Raw genomic sequence first — 20,693 nt, 5'->3', positions numbered from 1 at the left:
TGCAAAACTCTTCCAAGCTCATTAAGCCCAACCTCTGACCAATGAGCACCTTCTCACCCAGACCACCCCACTGTGTCCTCAGGAAAAGTTCAATATTTGAAGAGAAAAATGATCTTTAAACCAAAACCTTCCACGATTCCCTGATTCCAGACCTGCCACAAAGGAGCCACTGAGGCAAACGATCGCATTCACTTTGAATTTACAGCTCTGGAACTCGCTGGGCAACCCCAAAATCAGCTTCATGAACATTTTCCTGAGGTGAGGAGATGCTGCCGAGCCTCCCAGCCTCACAAAGCAGCAGAATTTGGCTGCTCTTGGGCTTGCAGGAGTAAACATTTACAGCAGAGGGAAACTCCAGCCCTGTTGTCACAACAAACAGGAAAAATAAAGCTTTAGTAATTAAACGGGCAAGTGAAACTTTCCTAATGAAACCCTGACGGCTGCAGGACACGGAGATGGGGTGGGGGCGACCCGTGTGACAAAAACCCCACAGTGGGGACAGAGATTTCCATGGAAAAAGCTGGAAAAGAGGGAGATGGACGTGATAAATCTCCCACAGAGCCTGATTTGACTGCAGGCTCCTGAGCAGAGCCTGCCAGAGCCTTTTCCCACTCGATAAAAAATCTGGAATTAAGCAGAATATCACAGAACAGCTCGTGCTGGAAAGGGACCTTAAACCCCATCCTATCCCACCCTTGGGACACCTCCCACCATTCCAGCCCAGCCTTGGACACTTCCAGGGATGCCTCACCCCAATTTAAACCCAGCACAACCGAAGCCTTTGACTCACTGGGCTTTGAAGTGAGATTTTTCTGCCTCTCAAGTACCCAGAGGGGAAATGAAGTCCAGAAATAGCAGCAGGACCTGGCTTGCTAAGCCAGACCTGTCTGGCCACCGTCTGGCCAAAGCCCTGGGCTGGCCCCAGGTACCAGAGCTATTTGTGAGCCTCTAAAAGCTGCAGAAATTCGATTTATTTAGAGCCTGGCCTATTTGAAGGCTGTGTGGGCGCTCGCAGAGGAAGGAGGTGGACAGCAAATATTTTGTTCAGGATGTTTTGGGGCGTGCATGAAATCAAATCTCTCTGGTGAGTTGGTTCAAGGAATGTATTAAGGTAGGAATCAGAGAGTGTGGTCCTGAAATGGCTGGAAAAAAGGGGGAAAGAAAAGGAAAAAGGGGGAAAAGGAAAAAGGGGGAAAAGGAAAAAGGGGGAAAAGGAAAAAGGGGGAAAAGGAAAAAGGGGGAAAAGGAAAAAGGGGGAAAAGGAAAAAGGGGGAAAAGGAAAAAGGGGGAAAAGGAAAAAGGGGGAAAAGGAAAAAGGGGGAAAAGGAAAAAGGGGGAAAAGGAAAAAGGGGGAAAAGGAAAAAGGGGGAAAAGGAAAAAGGGGGAAAAGGAAAAAGGGGGAAAAGGAAAAAGGGGGAAAAGGAAAAAGGGGGAAAAGGAAAAAGGGGGAAAAGGAAAAAGGGGGAAAAGGAAAGGAAAGGAAAGGAAAGGAAAGGAAAGGAAAGGAAAGGAAAGGAAAGGAAAGGAAAGGAAAGGAAAGGAAAGGAAAGGAAAGGAAAGGAAAGGAAAGGAAAGGAAAGGAAAGGAAAGGAAAGGAAAGGAAAGGAAAGGAAAGGAAAGGAAAGGAAAGGAGCTGCAGGTGGGTCTGGAATGAGCTGGGATAACACAGAGTGGCTGCTGGAAAAGCAGGGATGCCATTCCCAGCCTGGGGAACACAAAGGGAATTTGGATTTCAGGGCTCCTGACACCCAGCAAAGGCTCAGCAGCTCCATCACCCTCCAAGAAATCCTCTAAAATCTGCAGTGGGAGTGGAAAACAGCACAAAAATATGGAATTTTAACAAGGGAGGGATGGAATTCTGGTGTTGCCAGAAGGATTAACCCCTTCCTGCCTGTCTCACTCTTCCTTACCATGACTCTCCCACCACTCACCCAAACCCTCCCCCTAAAACACTTCAGGGTTTGGGTTGGAAATGCCTTTAAAGACGATTTTTTTTGTTTAAATATTGAACTTATCCCTAAGGACAGAGTGGGATGCTCTGGGTGAGAAGGTGCTGATTTGGCTTAATGAGCCTGGAGGTCTTCTGCAGAGTTTTAATTAAATTAATTCAATTAATTCGGTGTTTCTGTGACTTTGTTGTGTCTTGGCAGTGAATTTTCCCAGCTTTCAGTGCCTGACCCAGAGGTCAGTGCCTGATCCTGCCCCTTCCCAGCAGGAAAAGGGATGGAAGAGCTCAGGGATGGGAAGAAGTGTGACACAACCCTCAGAACACGAGCTGGGATGGGAAGGCTCAGCCTGAGCACATCCATGTGGAATGGCCGAGTGATTTATGGAATGGAAAATTTCATCCTACCCCACTGATCCGCAGCTTTTCCAAACTGGGAAGAGGAGCTGAGCCAGTGTCCAATGAAAACAAACTCAGCTCAGGGGTTATCGAGTTCCTGGGGAGGGAGTGGGGGCTCCCTGTGGGGCAGAGCTGAGCCAGCCAGGCCAGATTTGGGAAAATCGTCACCCTGGGGTCACCAGGGCATCTCCACTCCCTGATTTTCCTGTTCCCAGCCCTTCCCAGCCAGCCCCAGGGAATTTGCACCAAAGGGGTTTTAGGACTTCCTAAATGATGAGGAAATTCTGGGGAAATTTGGGTTGTTCTGAAGTTTTGGGGTAAAAATCATTGTGGCCTTCCAGAGCCTGAAGGAGCTGCAGGAACACAGAGAGGGATTTGGGACAAGGGATGGGGGGACAGGACACAGGGAATGGCTTCAAACTGGGAAAGGGGAGATTGGGGTGGGATATTGGGAAGGAATTCCTGGCTGGGATGGAATTCCCAGAGGAGCTGTGGCTGCCCCTGCATCCCTGGAAGTGTCCAAGGACACCCTGAAGGTGAAGAACATTTTTCAAAATATCCAACCAAACCCCTCCTGGCCCAGCTCCAGCTGCTCCCTTGGATCACAGGCACCCCAAAATCCATGATCCATGTGGGAATCACAGCCAGGCTGGCAATGCAGAACCCAACACCCAAGCTGGGTTTAGCACCTCCAGCCAGGCCTGGTTTAGTAAAGCCTGGCTTGAAGAGCAGCTGGAGGACAAAGTGAGACATCTCTTCCCTCTGGGAATCCCGGTGGGATTGTGCTGGTTCTGCTTTGTCCGTGCAAAAGCTGACAGGGAGTCCTGACCACAGCGGGGCTGAGAGGAAATTCCAGCCCCCTCACCCCTCATTCCAAAGAGAAAACATCACTGGGACAAGCTCCGGGCTCCAGGAGCAGCTCACAGGCAAGATTCAAATGAAGATTGATGTTTCAAGTGAATTTCAAATGAAGATTCAACGGAAATTCATGTTTCCCTGATGAATGAGAGGAATGACGTGCAGAATTCCCAGGAATTGCTGGAAAGGGGCAAAGATTTCCAAAGTCGCCTTCACAGGAGGTTTTGGATCCCCCTGGTTCAGGTTTGGTCACCCTGCTCCTTGATTTTGGCTCCAGCCCAGGAGACAAAGCAGGAGAAGAGAAGGAAAACTGGGAGGGGGAAGGAGCTGGGACATTTGACAGCCAGCCGTGACTGCAAGGAGCTGCATCCCAAAAATCCCAGCCTCAACCCTGCTGCAAGGAAAGCTCCAGGGGAGGAATTTTAGTGGGAGAGAGGAAAAATCGGCTGGGTTTGCAGAATGGAAGCAGCGGTGTGCTGGGAAGGCTCAGGAAATTCAGGGAGAAAGAGAATCCTGGAATGGTTTGGGTGGGAAAGGAGATCAAAATCATTCAGGGGGATTAAAAAACCGGGAATGGTTTGGGTGGGAAAATAATTTAAAATCATTTAGGGTGATAAAAAATCCGGGAATGGTTTGGGTGGGAAAAGAATTTAAAATCATTCAGGGAGATAAAAGAATCCTGGAATGGTTTGGATGGGAAAGGAGAGCAAAATCATTCAGGGAGATAAAAAAATCCTGGAATGGTCTGGATGGGAAAGGAGGTTAAAATCATTCAGGGAGATAAAAAAATCCTGGAATGGTCTGGATGGGAAAGGAGGTTAAAATCATTCAGGGAGATAAAAAAATCCTGGAATGGTTTGGGTGGGAAAGGAGATCAAAATCCTCCAGTGCCACCCCTGCCATGGGCAGGGACAATTCCCAGGTTGATCCAATCTGGTTTTGGACACTTCCAGGGATGGGGCAGCCACAGAATTCTGGAATTCCATTCCAGCCCCTCTCCAGCCTCCCAGGGAAGGATTTTTCCCTGATTTTCAGCGGCTCTCTCTGTCAGTTTGAGGCAGGGATGAGCAGGGGCTAAAACCAAACTCCCATCCCGCTCCGTGCAGCTCCTTAAAAATAAATCCACTTCTCCCTTCTCCATCCCCTTTTCCTGCTGCTGGATGCAGGAATCTCCTCAGTCTCTTGATCCACCGGGAATTTCAGCACTCCCAGAGCAGCAGCCGAGCTCATTCCCAGCTCTCTGCTCACCCAGCCCCGCTGCTGAGCTCACGGAAAAAAACCAAAAACTCCTCCCAAAAACTTCCCTGCTGAATTCCCGGAGCAGCTCGGGGTGAGGTGACCTCTGTCTAGACTGGACCAGATTTTCTTCCAGGTGTTTTGAGGACTCTCCGTGGCTTTGGAGGAGCCAAAGCCACCCCTGGTGCTTCATTGCCCGGGACACAACGGAGCCATTGATGGAGCAGCTCGGGATGATCCCTGCGGAGCCAGGGGAGGCGAGGAAAGGAATGGAATTCCTGATTTTAAAGGAATTAAACCCCTGATCCTGGAGCTGCAGCTCTCCCCTGGAATGATGACTGCTCATCCCAAGGATCCCAAATTCCAGGATTCATCCCCTGGGATGAGCAGCACAGCCGGGGTTTGGCTTGGATGATCAAAAGGAAAATGTTTACGGGGGGGTCTTTTCCATAAATTTTGGCCAAGGGCAGCCAGAGAATTGAGACAGATAAATTCATAAAAGGGAGGTGCCTGAGGTGCCACAAACTCCTCAAGCTCAGGAGATGAAGGAAAAAAATTTTCTTTTTTTCCCTTCTAAAAAGCTCATCCCAGCTCCCTTCCAGCAGGGAATTGAGACAGAGATAAATCCAAGAACAGGGAAGTGTCTGAGGTGCCACAAACTCCTCAAATTGAGGAGATGAAGGAAAAAAATTTCTTTTTTCCCTTCTGAAAAGCTCATCCTAGCAGGGAATTGAGACAGAGATAAATTTAAGAAAAAGGAAGATGCCTGAACCACTCAAAAGTCCCCAAAAATGAGGAGGTGAAAGAAAAAAAAAAATCCCTTTTTTCCATTCTGAGGAGTTCATCCCAGCTCCCTTCCAGCAGGGAATTGAGACAGAGATAAATCCAAGAACAGGGAGGTGTCTGAGGTGCCCAAAATGAGGAGATGAAAGAAAAAAAAAAAAAAATAAAATCCATTTTTTCCCTCTCTGAGGAGCTCATCCCTTCCAGCCCAGCATTCCCACATTTCTGCATCCTGCAGAAATCCCACCGGGATGTGCTCCAAGCCCTTGGCTTCTGTCCTTTCCCCAAACGTTGGGAAGGACAAGAATTGAACAGGAAAAGTCTCACAAATGTGAATGTGTAACAGAAAAATCGCTGAATGTGGAAGGTGAAGAAGGAACAGAAAGGAAAGCAAGTTTTGACAGAAAATAAAAGAATTGCTGAGCCAGTTTTACTGGGTAAGACCCCAAAATGTAAAATGAGTTTAAAGGGTTTTTATGACCTCGGCCTCCCATTAAAATAAGTCTCTGATTGTTTCAAATTCTTATTATTTATCTGATAATGTGAAAAAATACGTGGGATAAATATGGGATAAATTGCTCATGGGAATAAACATGGGATAAATTGATTGATCATGAGAACAAACATGGGATAAATAAATTGATCATGGGAATAAACATGGGATAAATAAATTGATCATGGGAATAAACATGGGATAAATAAATTGATCATGGCATGGAATAAATTGATCATGGGAATAAATATGGGATAAAATCAACATGGGAATAAACACGAAATAAAATGATAATGGGAATAAACACGGGATAAATTGATAACGTGAATAAATACGGGATGGACACGAGATAAATTGATCATGGGAATAAATTATCATAGGAATAGACACGGGATAAACCGATAATGTGAACAGACACGGGATAAATCGATCATGGGAATAAACACGGGATAAACCGATAATGGGAATAAACACGGGATAAATTGATAATGGGAATAAACACGGGATAAATCGATCATGGGAATAAACACGGGATAAATCGATCATGGGAATAAACACGGGATAAATTGATAATGGGAATAAACACGGGATAAATTGATAATGGGAATAAACACGGGATAAATCGATAACGGGAATTAACACGGGATAGATTGATAATGTGAATAAACACGGAATAAATCGATCATGGGAATAAACACGGGATAAATCGGTAACGGGAATAAACACGGGATAAACCGATAATGTGAATAAACACGGGATAAATTAATAATGTGAATAAACACGGGATAAATTGATAATGTGAATAAACACGGGATAAACCCATAACGTGAATAAACACGCAGGACAAACACGAGACAAACCAACACCTCCCAGCCATCCCAGCGCAGGAGGATCCTTTCCACCCCAATTACCTCGATCTGATTAACGAGGGAGTTGTCAAACTTGAAGCCGGGGATCCTCTTCTCGCTGCACACCACGCCCACGTCCTCGCTGTGCTTGCAGTCGCTGACGCCCCAGCCATTGGAGCTGCAGGCGGCCAGGCTGCTCTCCCTGCCCGTGCAGTGCACGTTGTCCAGCCAGATCTTCCCTGGAAAAAGGAGGAAAACACAGCTGGGAATGCCAAAAGAGGAGTTTGGGCTGGATCCCCTAAAATCAGGATTGTAGGGAAGTGCTGGGTCTCGCTCTCAGTGTGAAAATTGAGGTGAATAAAGCAGTGCACGTGGTTTGGCCAAATTTTCCTTGGAAAAGGAGGAAAACACAACTGGGATCCCAAGAGGAAAACACAGCTGGGATTCCCAAAAGAGGAGTCTGGGATTCCCTAAAATCAGGATTGCAGGGAATTGCTGGGTCTCACTCTGGGTGTGAAAATCGAGGTGAATAAAGCAGTGTACATGGTTCAGCCAGAGTTTCCTTGGAAAAGGAGGAAAACACAGCTGGGAATGCCAAAAGAGGAGCCTGGGCTGGATCCCCTAAAATCAGGATTCCAGGGAAGTGGTTGGGTCTCGCTCTCAAGGTGAAAATCAAGGTGAATAAGGCAGTGCACGTGGTCCAGCCAAATTTTCCTTGGAAAAAAGAGGAAAACACAACTGGGATCCCAAGAATAAAACACAGCTGGGATTCCCAAAAGAGGAGTCTGGGATTCCCTAAAATCAGGATTGCAGGGAAGTGCTGGGTCTCGCTCTCAGTGTGAAAATCGAGGTGAATAAAGGAGCACCTCAAGGATTGATGGATTGGGAAAAGCTCTGGCCCACAGTTTTTGGGAAGCTCTTCCTGCTTTGGTTCTTCATATATTCATTTAATATTTGAAAGAAATCTATTTCTGTGATATTGAATGAATATGTCTATAATGATCAATAAAATTATTATGTAAGGAAATAAATTATTTAATATTTTAAATAAAGCAGTTTAATATTTCATGACTATATTATTATATCATGATATAAATCAATAATTATATATAATATATATAATATAAATATATTCATTTAATATTTTAACATTTTACTATATATGTGATATTTTAATATATGTGATATTTTGATATATTAATATAGATTAATATTATATAATTTTTTATACACGTAATATATAGGGGTTTTTTTTATTATTTTTATTTTTTTATTTTTTGGCCTGAGGATTTCCCTGGGAATTCTCCCTCCTGTTAAACCCCGTGGCCAGCCTGGTTTATTTTCTGGTGTCACAGCTCTTCCTCACTTGGAAATCTCCTGCTCTGCCTCCGGAGCCAAAATCCACAAATTTGGGAGCCCATTCCAGGTTTTTGATTTCCCTCGGGCCCTGCTCGCTCTTTTATGGGACATTTATAGGTGTGAGCACTCAGAAATTGCTAAAATCCACCCAGAGCAGCACGTTCAGCCCTCCTGGGTGGAATTTTATCCCTGTGGGATCCACCAGGCTCCAGGGAGGGCAGGAGAAATCCAATCCCAAATCCCAAAAAAATCCCAGGACACTCCACATATCCCAGCTCCTGACAGAGCAGGAAACATTCCAACAAAACCAAAATTTGGATTATTGGGAGCTGGAATGACTCTCCCAGATTCCTGAGATCCCAAACCAAGATCCCTCAGCTGCTCCAGACTTTTCCCCATCCCTGTGTTCATCCTATTGATGTTTTCCAATAATTTCACACCTTTATCACCTCACAGAGCACAGCACGAGAAAGGAACACCCCAACACCATGAATAAAACCAGAATTTGGGATAATTTGGAGCTGAAAAGATTCCTCACCTTCTCCTTTTCCATACTTGGAGCCGGGCAGCCAGGACACAGCCTCCACATATCCCAGCTCCTGGCAGAGCAGCAAACACCCCAACACCATCAATAAAACTGAAATTTGGGATTCCTGGGAGCTGGAATGACTCTCCCAGATTCCTGAGATCCCAAACCAAGATCCCGCAGCTGCTCCAGACATTTCCCCATCCTTGTGTTCATCCTATTGATGTTTTCCAATAATTTCACAGCTTTATCACCTCACCGAGCACAGCACGAGAAAGGAACACTCAAAACCACAAATTAAACTGGAATTAGGGATAATTGTGAGCTGGAAGGATTCCTCACCTTCTCCTTTTCCATACTTGGAGCCGGGCAGCCAGGACACAGCCTCCACATATCCCAGCTCCTGGCAGAGCAGCAAACACCCCAACACCACCAATTAACCCAAAATTTGGGATAACTGGGAACTGAAAAGATTCCTCACCTTCTCCTTTTCCATACTTGGAGCCGGGCAGCCAGGACACAGCCTCCACATATCCCAGCTCCCTGCAGGCCACGTGGGCAGCGTGGATGGAGAAGTCGTCGTCGCACACCGTGCCCCACTCCCCGCCGTAGAACACCTCCACCCTGCCCTCGTTGTGCTTCCTCTTCTGCCCTGCCAGCCTCAGCTGGATTTTGGGGACGTTGGGGTCTCTCTGGGGGGGCTGGAACACCTGCGGGGGTGGCTCGGGGTAGCCAGGCAGGTACGGCCAGGGCTCGTACTGGGCACAGCTCAGCTCGGCCAGCAGCAGCAGCAGCAGCAGGCAGTGGTTGGAAGGGAAAATTTGGGATCTTCCCATTTTCAGTGTTTGCAGTCCTCAGAGCTCGATCTGTCCTGGAGGAAAAACAGGTTTTAATAAATGTTAGTAATGATATAAAATCGAGAAATTGAGATTACACCCAACAGCGTCTGTAAAAAAAAACAAAAAAAACCAAAGTGGGGTCAATAATTTCTTGTGGCGTGGACAAACAAAGTGAAACGTCCCCTGTTGATAAGTTTAGGTCAGTTTGCCACATGATTTCACCCCAAAAACACATTTTCCCCCAGGCAGTTCTCTGGGTTGGGAGTTGTAGGAAATGATTGTCCTGTTTCTCCACAAAAAAAAAACTTCATCCAAATCAGAACCGAACCATTTTTTTTCTCCCCATCAAGAATCCCAACCCATCACGAACAGTGGAAAAACCAGGAGGGTGAGGAACTCTCATGGCCAGCAGTGAGGGATTTATCCCAAAATCCGGGTTCCCAATGGGATAAAAGATTCATTTCTGCTCCTGCACGTCTGCTTCCATCTGCAGAAACTCAAAACATCACCTTGGATAACCCTGGAATAGTGGGAAATGTCTCCAGGTTTTGGCTGTAAGTCTGGATGGGGATTTATTGGCATCCCGTTTATCAGCATATTAATAAATTGGGATTTGTTGGCATCCAAGTGTTCCACAAGCACAGTTTAAGGTGGGAACAGGCAACTCCTCCTGACCCACGAGAGGAATTTCATCCAGGAATTGAATCCTGTGAAATCCTGGGAGGAAAATCCTCCCCAGACCTTCAGAGCTCTGTTATTTCCACGCAGCCACAGGAGGGGAGGGAAAAAGGAGGAAGATTTGGCTCCAAAGAAGATGTCTAGGAACTAAAATTCTCAGGAATTTCGGCTAAATCTGGTCTATCCCTAAAAGAAAACTCCCAGAAAAATCACGTCCTCACATAGGGACACAAAATCCCTGAGCAGCTTTAAAGCTGCTTGAGCAGGACACGGATCAGAATTCCAGGGCAATTCCAGGGCATTTCCAGGGCTGTGCCTCAGTTTCCCCGTGGGTCAAACAGGGACGGGGCTCAGGAGATTTGAGCTGGGAATGAAAATTGTTTCCCTAAGGAAAGGAAAAGGTGTCAGCCCAGCTTTGGGGATCCCCGGGGGATCAAGGAACAGCTCCAAGCTGTGAACTCCCCTTTCCTGCTCAAATCCAACCTCTGCAGCCTTTCCAGAGGGACTGGAGCCAAAAAACACAACAATTTGGGGAAACCATCCGGAGGAGGGGCTGGGACGGCTCCCGGAGGTGTTAATGACCCTGGAGCTGCCAGATGCCAAAGCCTTTCCAAAAATCCCGACCCTGGGAGACCTCGGGAGCAGCTGGGAGAGAGGGAGAGGTCACGGCAGAGCTCCAGGTTGCTTTAATTAAAACCAAGATTAGCCTGGGAAACGCTAATTGGGATTAGAGCAGATCCAGGAGGTGGAATTTGAACTTTTGGCAAAGCCTCGCTGAGCCGGGCTGCCCGGAGCACAGAGTGGGTTTGGATTTTGTTCCCCGGGAATTTTTGGGATTTGGGAATCACCGAGTGTCCTGAGCCCCTCGAGGATCATCCGAGTCCAAGCCCAGGGAAAGGAGAAAACTCAGAGGGCTGGAGAAATCCTGGTGGGAGAGGATAAAGCAGCACAGAGGGAATTCTGGCTGGGGAAAAGGAGCTCTAACAGGATTGTAGGAACACATTCCCAATTTATCCCAAGGAAAAACGGCTCAGGGCCCCCGGGTGGAGCAGCACCGTGTCCTGGCTTTTCCGTGGGATCAGGAGGGGCTCCTCGAGGGGAAAAACCACTCTGAAATCCCATCCCACCTGCAAAAATCCTGGGGGAATTCTGCACAAGACCGGGACAGCAGCAGCAGCACCCCGTGCTCCCTCCAATCCCAAACACCAGGAGACAAATCTTCCACAGGGGCTGCATCCCCCAAAATTAACCCTCCCACTCCCACAGCCCCTGCTCGCTGAGGGGCTCAAGGAAATTTCCTCAGATTAAGTCAGGAAAAGCAGAATCCCAAGGGATTTGTCTGCAGCCACGATTTGGGATTCCCACAAAAAAGCAACAGCCCAGGTGCAACGGGGAAACTTCAGGAACTCAGCAGAATCCAGGGAAAGCTCCCAAGGCTCCAGCACTGAAAGGGAATTTCATGCAGGAATTGAATCCTGTGAAATCCTCTTCTTTTCCTGCTCCCCACTCCCGTGCAGTGGGCAAGTGGGACACGTGGGGATGAGGATCCCGGAATTTCTGAGGGAAGCAAAGCCAGAGCTCAGAGGGAAAAAACCTTCCCCAGACCTTTGGATTTCCTTTATTTGGGCTCTCAGCTTTCTGTCCCCGAGTGGAGAGTGGGAAATCAGGGAATTCTGGCGTGGGAGAGCTCAGGATGTGGCTGCACCATCACTGGAAGAGCCCAAGGCCAGGCTGGACAGGGCTTGGAGCACCCTGGGGTGGTGGAAGGGCTGGGAGGAGATGGGATTTGAGGTCCCAAACCATTCCATGGCTCTGATCCACAGCATCCAGGTCCTTTTTCACTGGGATTCGAGCCAGGACTGGTTTAGAGGATTGAGAACCAAAAATTGCCCAGCAGCTCCTTCACAGCAGAGCAGAAATCCTGGATTTATTCTTCCCTGAATGAGACATTCCAAGACATTTTAGGGCTCTGATATCCAGGAAAAACTCGCCCTCATTCAGCTGCAGCAGGAATAGCTCAGCCACAGCTTCAAAAAATAAAAAAAAAAAAAATAAAAAATGTAAAGGGCACGGGCAGCAGCAGGCAGAGCCAACTGCACCCACACATTATGGGGGCACCAGAAAACCACAATAACACAACTTAACATGGAAAATATTCCAGCAAAACCACGGCCCCGCCGCTGGGAGCAACACTTGGACACATTTCTGCCTCCAGGCTGAGGGAGCTGCACGTGCTGAAACTCCCTGAGAATAAATCCAGGCTTAAGTCTGCAGGAGGTTTGGTTTGGGCTGGATTTTGGGCTGGATTTTCCCTTTTTTTTTTTTTTTTTCCGGGCTCATTTCTCCCCTCACAGCTTCTAACAACGTCCAGATTTATTCCTGACGTCAGGACAATATTTTGGTCTCTCCATTCAGAGGAATCCAAGACAGGACATTAAAAAGGCATCGAGCAGAGGGCAGGAAACGCTCCAGGCTGGAAGCTGAGCTCCATCCCCACAGTAAATGTGTAATTTAAGGATTTCAGGCATGATCCTGGTCCCTGCTGACTCAGCCCTTTCCAGGGCTGCTCTCCTGAAGGGAACAGAGGCACGGGGTGGCAAGGGAAAAACGTGGAATTGTTCTGGAATCATGGGATGGGTTGGAAGGGATTTAATCCCACCCAGAGCCACCCCTGCCATGGCAGGGACCCCTCCCACTGTCCCAGATTATCCCAACCTGGCCTGGGACACTTCCAGGGATCCAGGGGCAGCCACAGCTCCTCTGGGAATTCCATCCCAGCCCCTCCTCATCCTCACAGGCAGGAATTCCTTCCCGAATTTCCCCCCTTTCAGTCCGAGTCCACCCCTCCTTTTCCCAGTTTTGTGGTGAATTGGGAATTTCTGGTTCCTCTTTCCAGGCCCTGGGAGCAGCCAGGACGGATCCTGGCAGTGGCAGAATCCACAATTCCACCCCTGCTCCTTCTCCCACACAGGGAAAAAGAGCAGGAAATGAGGAACGTGCAGGTGGAACAGAGCTGTGCCATTCCAGCTGTGCCATTCCAGCTGTGCCATTCCAGCTGTGCCAAGCACAGGAGATGCTCCACGTGTCCCTCTCGTCCCAGGAGAGTTCCTGGGATGCACTGAGGGGCAAAAATCTGGGAGCAGACGGGAACTGGAGGAGATGTGGGAGAGCTGCTGTGGGATTCGGGAGCTGAGCCCTTCAGGGAAGGTGCTGGCTGTGGATCCAGGCGCTGTTCCCTGGAAAAATTCCAGGTCCTTGGAAATTTTAGGGCATTTATCCTTATAAACATCAAGATGTCCTTATAAATATATCCTCATTAATTTATCTTTGTGGAGATAAATCTCTCTTTAGAGTGATAAATATCTCCTGATAGAGATAAATTTCTCCTGATAGTGATAAATTTCTCCTGATAGGGATGAGGAAAATTTTCCTGCTTCATTCCCAGATTTCTAAACCAGGATTTCTGTTCTCTTCCAAGCTCTCCTGGCCCTTAGATCTTTATTTTTTTTAATCTCCACACAGCAACAACATCTGCTTAAATTAAACACCCAAAAATCACCTGAAGGGGAAAAATCAACCCCAGAGAAGAATCCTGTGAGTGCTGAAGGAGCAGAGCTCAGCCTGGCTCGGGGCTGAACATCCCAAATTTCCACGGGGAGGATTTCCAGGAGGATCTGAGATCCTCCAAGGAGTGGGGGATCATTCCTCAGCCCCTGGGTGATGCTGTCTTAATTAAAGCTCCCAAATCCCCCAGTGGGACAGCCAGGCTCCAGAACAGCCTCTTGTTATTCCTGGGAAATCCCCCTTGGAATAACAAACTCGCAGTGGATTTGCTGTGCAACTTTTCCTCCTCTTTTCACAGACGGGCACAGGAAATGGGGGACAGAAAGTGGCCAAAAAAGGGCCCTGAAAATCACCTGGGGATCATCCCAGTGCCCAAACTGGGAGCTCTGGTTTGAAACCACGCCAGGAAGAGCTCAGGAGGAGAAGGAATAAAAGGGGAAAAAAAAAAAAAAAAGAATAAAAGTTACAGAGCAGAAAGGAAAGCACAATGGAGCACAGGGACAGTAAAGAGAATGAATTTGGGAGAAAAATTTTGGATTAGAATCCCAGAGCTCGTTACTGGGAAAGCATTTTGGGGTCTCAGCCTGTAAAAGGAGTGAACTTGCAGCAGAAAATGTGAATTTTCCATTCCATCACCCTCTGAAGGCAGGAACATTGTCCTGAGCAAAATCCTGAGGGCTTTTCCAAACAGCTGAAACTTCCTGAAGGTTTTTCCCCTAAAATTCTCATTTCTGCACCCACCAAGCTCCTGCTGGCTTTGACTGGAGAGGAAATCTGAGCCTCAGCACCGCCTGATTTAAGGGTTAAATTTCCCTTAACAACTGAATTTTTTTGGGAATGTTTCCCCAACATCCTCCTGCCCTTATTATCCAAATTCCCTCCTGGATCCCCCAGCACTCGCTCCAAGCTGTGGTTCCTCCCTGAGCACTCGGATATTCCAGCAATTCACGCTTTTATTCAATTTAATTTTATTTTAACTGCTCCCTACTCCCCAGCCGAGGAAATTCCACCACCTTGGGTGGCTCAGTGCAGAAGAAAACCGGGAAGGAGGAGCCCTAAATCCAAGATTTTCAGGCTGTATCCAGGAAAAATTGGAAGCACTGCGCTGTCACCTCTATGAGCTGCTGGTGGAGATGATCAATTATTTTCCTGCTGCACTCCCAGATATCCAAACTTGGATCTTCCCCTCTAATATTCTAAATTATCTGGGTTTGGGTCTTTTATCTGCACAGCTGTTTAATTAACAATAAAAACTCATCGGGAAGGAAATATTAATCACAATTATATTTGTGAGTTCAGCCCGGCCTCGGGTTGAACATCCCACGTTTCTCCGGGGCAGCTTTCCAGGTGGATATCCCCAAGAAATCCTGAAAATTACCAGGATAAAACAGTTTTTAAGGAGCTGCTGGTAGGCTCAGAGAACCCCCAGCAGCGACAGCAGAAAACAATCCTTAATTAAGGACATATTTTGCACTTTTCTGCCAAACATCTGCCCCGGAGTTTTCCCTCTGAAAAAAAAAACCAAAACGGGAATTATCCAGCGAGGAGAACTGCGGGTGACATTGACCCAAGGCTGATGGCACAAGCCGCGGTTTTCTGCTGGAAATTCGGGATTTTTTTACCAATATCCCAGCTCAGGCACTGCCCGAGCTTGGAATTCGTCCTTTATTCCAGCCGGGAATGGCTGGGAGCAAAGAAAAAAAAAAAAAAAACAAAAAAACAAAAAAAAAGGATCAAATCTGCAGCTCTAAAAGCACCAGGAGTTCTTTAAAAAGTGACACCGAAAATCTTCAGCATAGCAGCGCGGCCAAATCCAGCTCGGGGGAAGAGAAGAATGAGGAGAAATATAAATTTATTTTTCCCCTGGATGGGAGAGGGAGAAAAACACATTCGGCGAGGAGGAGAGAAATGAAAGTTTCAGCCGCGAAGAAAGAGAGGTTTGGAAATGCTGAAATTAATGAACCAGCCGCGCTTTTTGTCGCCACCAAGCCCCAAATCCGGCTCGCAGCCCCAAATTTACCTCAATTATCGGTGGCTGTGCAGGGAGGGGAGCTCAACCCCGTCCCGCTTCATCCAATTCTTCCTCCCGGGCTGGAAAAATCCTCCTGCAAGGCAGGGGAAATGTGCGGCGAGGAGCTGCAGCTTCCTGCCAAATTTGAGTGGATTTCGCTCCGCAAACCCCTCCCTGGAGCCGCCCCGAGGAGCAGCGCTCCTCCCGGCAGCGGGCAGAGCGGGGGGAGCGCCCGCCGTCCCAAAAAAAAAAAAAAAAAAAAAAAAAAATTAATTAAAAAAAATTTAAAAAGGGTCAGAAGCATGGATTTGTATTCGGGGTGCTCGCAGAGAGTCAATGCCCGGAGTTATCCCGGCCCCCCGGGGGGAATGTTCGTGTTTGAGGGCTCCGAGGTGATGAAATCTCTGCGATTCCAGGGGTTTCTGGAGCAGCATCCTGGGAATTCCCGGCCATGGCACTTCCAGAGATTCCCCCACCTTCAACCTTCACCATCCTGCTTTTCCAGCTGCTCCAAATCCCCTGGAATTCTCAGCGCTGGCACCTCCAGGGATTCACCCACCCTTAACCCTGCAGCTTTTCCAGCTGCTTCAAATCCCCTGGAATTCTCAGCCCTGGATTCCCCCACCTTTAACCTTTAACCCTGCAGCTTTTCCAGCTGCTCCACATTCCCTGGAATTCCCAGTGCTTCGATTCCCTGGATTCCCCCACTTTTAACCTTTCACCATCCTGCTTTTCCAGCTGCTTGATATTCCTTCAACTCCTACAGTCGCAGTCACTTCCAGAGATAAAGGATTTCTGGGATTTGGGATCTCTTGGATGTGGGATCTCTGGGATAGAGGATCCCTGGGATTTGGGATCTCTGGGATAAGGGATCTGTGCGAGTTGGGATCTGTGGGATGTGGAATTTTTGGGATAGGGGATCTGTGAGATGTGGAATCTCTGGAATGTGGGTTCTGTGAGGTAAAGGATCTCTGGGATAGGGAATCTGTGGGATTTGGGATCTGTGGGAGGTGGGATCTCTAGGATCTCTGGGATTTGGAATCTCTGGGACTTAGGATCTGTGGGATTTGGGATCTCTGGGATTTGGAGCAACCTGGACTAGGGGAAGGGGGTGCGATGGGATGAGCTCTCAGGCCCTTTCCTCGCACCAGGAATTCTCAGGGAAGAGAACAAACCCTGGGAATTGGATCCCGACCCTCAGCAGAGCCTCTCCCCCACCACAGCTCCAGGGGGAAGAGGTGTCCCAGGAGGAGCTCCAGGAGCAATTCCAGGCTGGAATGAGGGAGGAAGGAACGTGTCAGAGTCTGCCCAGCCCAGCGCGGGTCGGGCGAGGACACGGCAGCGCATCCATGAAAAATTCCAGCTGATGGAAGGAAGAGCTGGGGATGAAACATCCAGCAGGAATCCAGCGAAGCTCCTGAGTCCGCGCTGGATTCAGGGAATTTGCTGCCCCCTTCATCCTGCAGCTGGGTAAAACCAAGGAAAAACATCCAGGGGGGAAAAGGGATTTGGAAAAGCTGGGAATCACACAGGGAATAAACGCTGCCCGAAATCTGGGAAACGGGGAAGGCATTTCCCAGTCCCTGAGCTTGATGTGTAAAAGCGGATCCCGATTTTCGGCACCCAGTGACTCTCAGCACGTGGATTTTCCCACCCCAAATCCCATAAAAATCCCAATTCCAGCTGAATCCATGGCCTGGCCTCACTCCCAGCCCCCATTCCCGGTCCCATCCCTTCCTCCGGGGTTTTTCCTGCCCTAAGGGCTTTGACCGACGAGTCCCAGTCATGCTCCCTGCTCCCAAAAATGAGGCACGGGCCGCTGGGTGCTGTAATTCCCGTCATTTGCAGTTCTTTGGGAAAGGCTCATTGCCTCCCCATCCTGGTGTTTGCACCCCGCAGGCTCCGTGGGGCGGCTCGACCTCGCCAAATTCCCGGAGCAGCTCCCTAAAAAGCTTTTTTCCCTGCAGAGATGATCCCGGAGATAGCCAAAATCCTGCAGGAATTTTAGGGCCACGTGGTGGTTTTCACACCCAAGGGATTCCAGTGGGAAGTTCCTGCAATGGGTGAGTGAAGAGCCGGATCCCAATGGATGAGAAATCCCAAAATTCGGGAGAAATTAATCAGTATTTCCCCCCCAAAAAAAGCTATTTTTGTGTTTAATCCTCTGGGAATTTCTCCAGTTTAGAATCATGGAATGGTTTAGGTGTGAAGGGACAGGAAAACATCTCATCCCACCCCTGCCACTATCCCAGGTTATTCCAACTTCCCAGGAAGTGAGAACCTTCCACTATCCCAGGTTATTCCAGCCTGGGACTCACCCAGGGATGGGGCAGCCCCCAATGAACCAAACCTCTGGAAAGTTTCACAGCCAAGGTGGGAAAAACCCAAATTCCAGAGAAATCTTCCCAGCAGGAGCATTTCCCTGCAGGCACAGGGGCTTGGGATGGCTCCAGGCATTCCCAGAGAAAAGCAAATCTTCCTTTATTTCCCTTCAGGAAAAGGGGGTTGGGGAGAGGCCAATCAGCGCTGGAATCTCCCATGGAATGGGAGCTCCTGGATTTCCTGGAAGAAGGAAAATCCCAGCACAAGGCACTGAAAACCTCATTCCCTGTCTGGGATTCCTCAGGGATGGGCAGGGAATGAAGGAATTTGGGGCTGGAAGGCGAATTCCCCCCAGGAAGCTCCTGACAAAATGCAGGAGGCACAAAGGATCCGACCCACACCCAATTCCCAAATTCCTGAGGGATTCCCGCTGTGCAGCCTCCCAGGAGGTGAGGATGGAACAGGGAAAATGAAATTTTTCCTCCAAAAACCACGAGGAGAATGAATTTCTAGGAAGGAAAAGAAGAAATCCAGCTGGAGGCAGTGAGAGCACTGCGGGAACTGGAATCCCACTGAAATCTGGGAATGAGGGTCACATCCCACTGAAAATCTGGGAATGAGGGTCACATCCCACTGAAATCTGGGAATGAGGGTCACATCCCACTGAAATCTGGGAATGAGGGTCAGATCCCACTGAAAATCTGGGAATGAGGGTCAGATCCCACTGAAATCTGGGAACCATCTACAGGGAAGGGACAAGGACACAGGGAAGGGACAGGGACACAGAGACAGGGGGACAGGGATGGGAAGGAACCCACGATGGGACAGGGACACAGGGATGGGACAGGGACACAGGGACAGAGAAGGGAGAGGGACACACGGACACAGGGATGAGACACAGGGATGGGACAGAAACCGAGGGATGAGACAAGGACACGGGGAAGGGACACAGGGATGGGACAGGAGGACAGGGACACGTGGACAGGGATGGGACAGGGACACGGGGAAGGGATAGGGACAGGGGGACAGAGACCCAAGGATGGGACACGAAGATAGGACAGGGATGGGACAGGGACACAAGGACAGGGACACGGGGACAGGGACACAGGGATGGGACAGGAGGACAGGGACACGGGGACAGGGACACGGGGACAGGGACACAGGGATGGGACAGGAGGACAGGGACACGGGGACAGGGACACGGGGACAGGGACACGGGGACAGGGATAGGGACAGGGGCACAGAGACCCAGGGATGGGACACGAAGATAGGACAGGGATGGGACAGGGACACAGGGACAGGGACACGGGGATGGGACAGGAGGACAGGGACAGGGGGACAGGGTGATGGGACAGGGACACGGGGACAGGGACACGGGGACAGGGACACGGGGACAGGGACAGGGACAGCGCAGCCCTGGCCGCTCCCCGCGGAGCTTCACGCGTTATTTGGTCCCAACAATGAGCGGGCGATGGGAGCTGCGGAACAACAATGGGATTCGGGAATGACAAACAGCGACACCGGGGGAACAACAGCGCGACTTTGGGGACAACAATGCGACACGGGGACAATGGCCCCGGCGGGGACGAGGTGGCCCCGCTCCGCAGGAGCCGCAAAAATTCCTTTTGTCCCCCCGGGATCCCGGATTTCCATCATCCCCGTGGATTTCAGCCGCACTGCTCCCCTTTGGGGCCGCTTGTAGGGCGTTTGCCACGTATAAAAAAAAAAAAATTAGATATATTTCTATAGATTTATAATGTATATTTCTATATATATTTTCCAAATATTTTTCTATATATATTCTATAATCTATATTTATATATTTCTATTTATTTATATATATTATATATATAAATATTTCTATGTATTTATTTTTCTCTATATATAATCTCTATATATTTTCTATAAACACATATATATTTTTATATATATTATAGTTTATTTATATATAAATATAAAGTATTTACATTATATATGATACTATATATAATATAGTATTATATAATATATAATATGTAATGTATGTTGTATAATACATATAGGATAAAAATATATTAAATATAAGTATTTTACATTTTCAATTTTAAAAAATATATAAAAAATCTAAAATTTTACTCTCATTTTTTTCCCCTCGTTTTTATCTTTTTGCCATTTTATTTTTTCCGTTTTCTTCCCTTGATTTTATTTTTTTTCCTGATTTTATTCTTTACATTTTAATTTTTTTCCTGATTTTATTTTATTTTTTCCCCTGATTTTTATTCTATCTCAATGCCTTTTTTTTCCCTTTTTTCCCCCTTGCTGGATTAGAGACTCTGGCACCTCTGCCTGGATATTTCCAAATCCCACAGGATTTTTAAAAATTTAATCCTGAAATTCTGGCAGAATCAATTTCGGGATCATTTTTATCATTCCTGGATTTTCTCATCCCTCAACCAAAACCAGCCAAGATTTGGATTTAAACTCTCCCCAAACTTTGATTTATCAGCTCCAAAAAACATCTTTTGCCAAAATAAGATAATTGGGAATTCTGAAAGATTTTCTCCAAAATTCCTCCCCAAATCCAGGCAATTCTGGCTGGGTGGGAGGAGCAGAAGTTCAGCACCCAAATTTTGGTGAAATTCAGCAGCTCCAGCCTAAATTCTCTGTACAAACTAGACAATAAAACAATTTAAATTATCCAGATTAATTATGATTAAAAAAAAAAATTTTCCCAATAATAAAATTTTTTTTCTGCAATAATTAAACCATCCCATTTCCCAATGTTTTCCCACCTTTTGGAAATTTTCCAGCTTGGAGAATTATCAAATAAAAACACCCAAACTCCAACAAAAG

General features: G+C 47.7%; 1 protein-coding gene across 2 annotated transcripts in view; it reads right to left on the bottom strand.

Annotated features, from left to right (window-relative positions):
• The window catches only part of LOXL2 (lysyl oxidase like 2), a 50,096-nt gene extending 34,402 nt beyond the window's left edge, over positions 1–15,694 (bottom strand). The window contains exons 1-3 of one of the 2 annotated variants that reach the window (XM_088180135.1): positions 15,549–15,694; positions 8,929–9,318; positions 6,626–6,801 (exon numbers count right to left, since the gene is read on the bottom strand). In XM_088180135.1, the coding sequence (XP_088036261.1) occupies positions 6,626–6,801; positions 8,929–9,283 (531 nt within the window). In that variant the 5' untranslated portion in view covers positions 9,284–9,318; positions 15,549–15,694. Of the gene's footprint in view, positions 1–6,625; positions 6,802–8,459; positions 8,566–8,928; positions 9,319–15,548 lie in introns of those variants that run through there. The other variant, XM_088180134.1, reaches the window with a different exon arrangement.
• Between the last annotated feature and the right edge of the window lie 4,999 nt (positions 15,695–20,693).

The sequence above is a fragment of the Sturnus vulgaris genome, chromosome 28 (genome assembly GCF_052056855.1).
Source record: "Sturnus vulgaris isolate bStuVul1 chromosome 28, bStuVul1.hap1, whole genome shotgun sequence".
Lineage (NCBI taxonomy): Eukaryota > Metazoa > Chordata > Aves > Passeriformes > Sturnidae > Sturnus > Sturnus vulgaris.
Note: the sequence above shows the minus strand (reverse complement) of the source record. Positions and strands in the feature narration are given on the sequence as shown.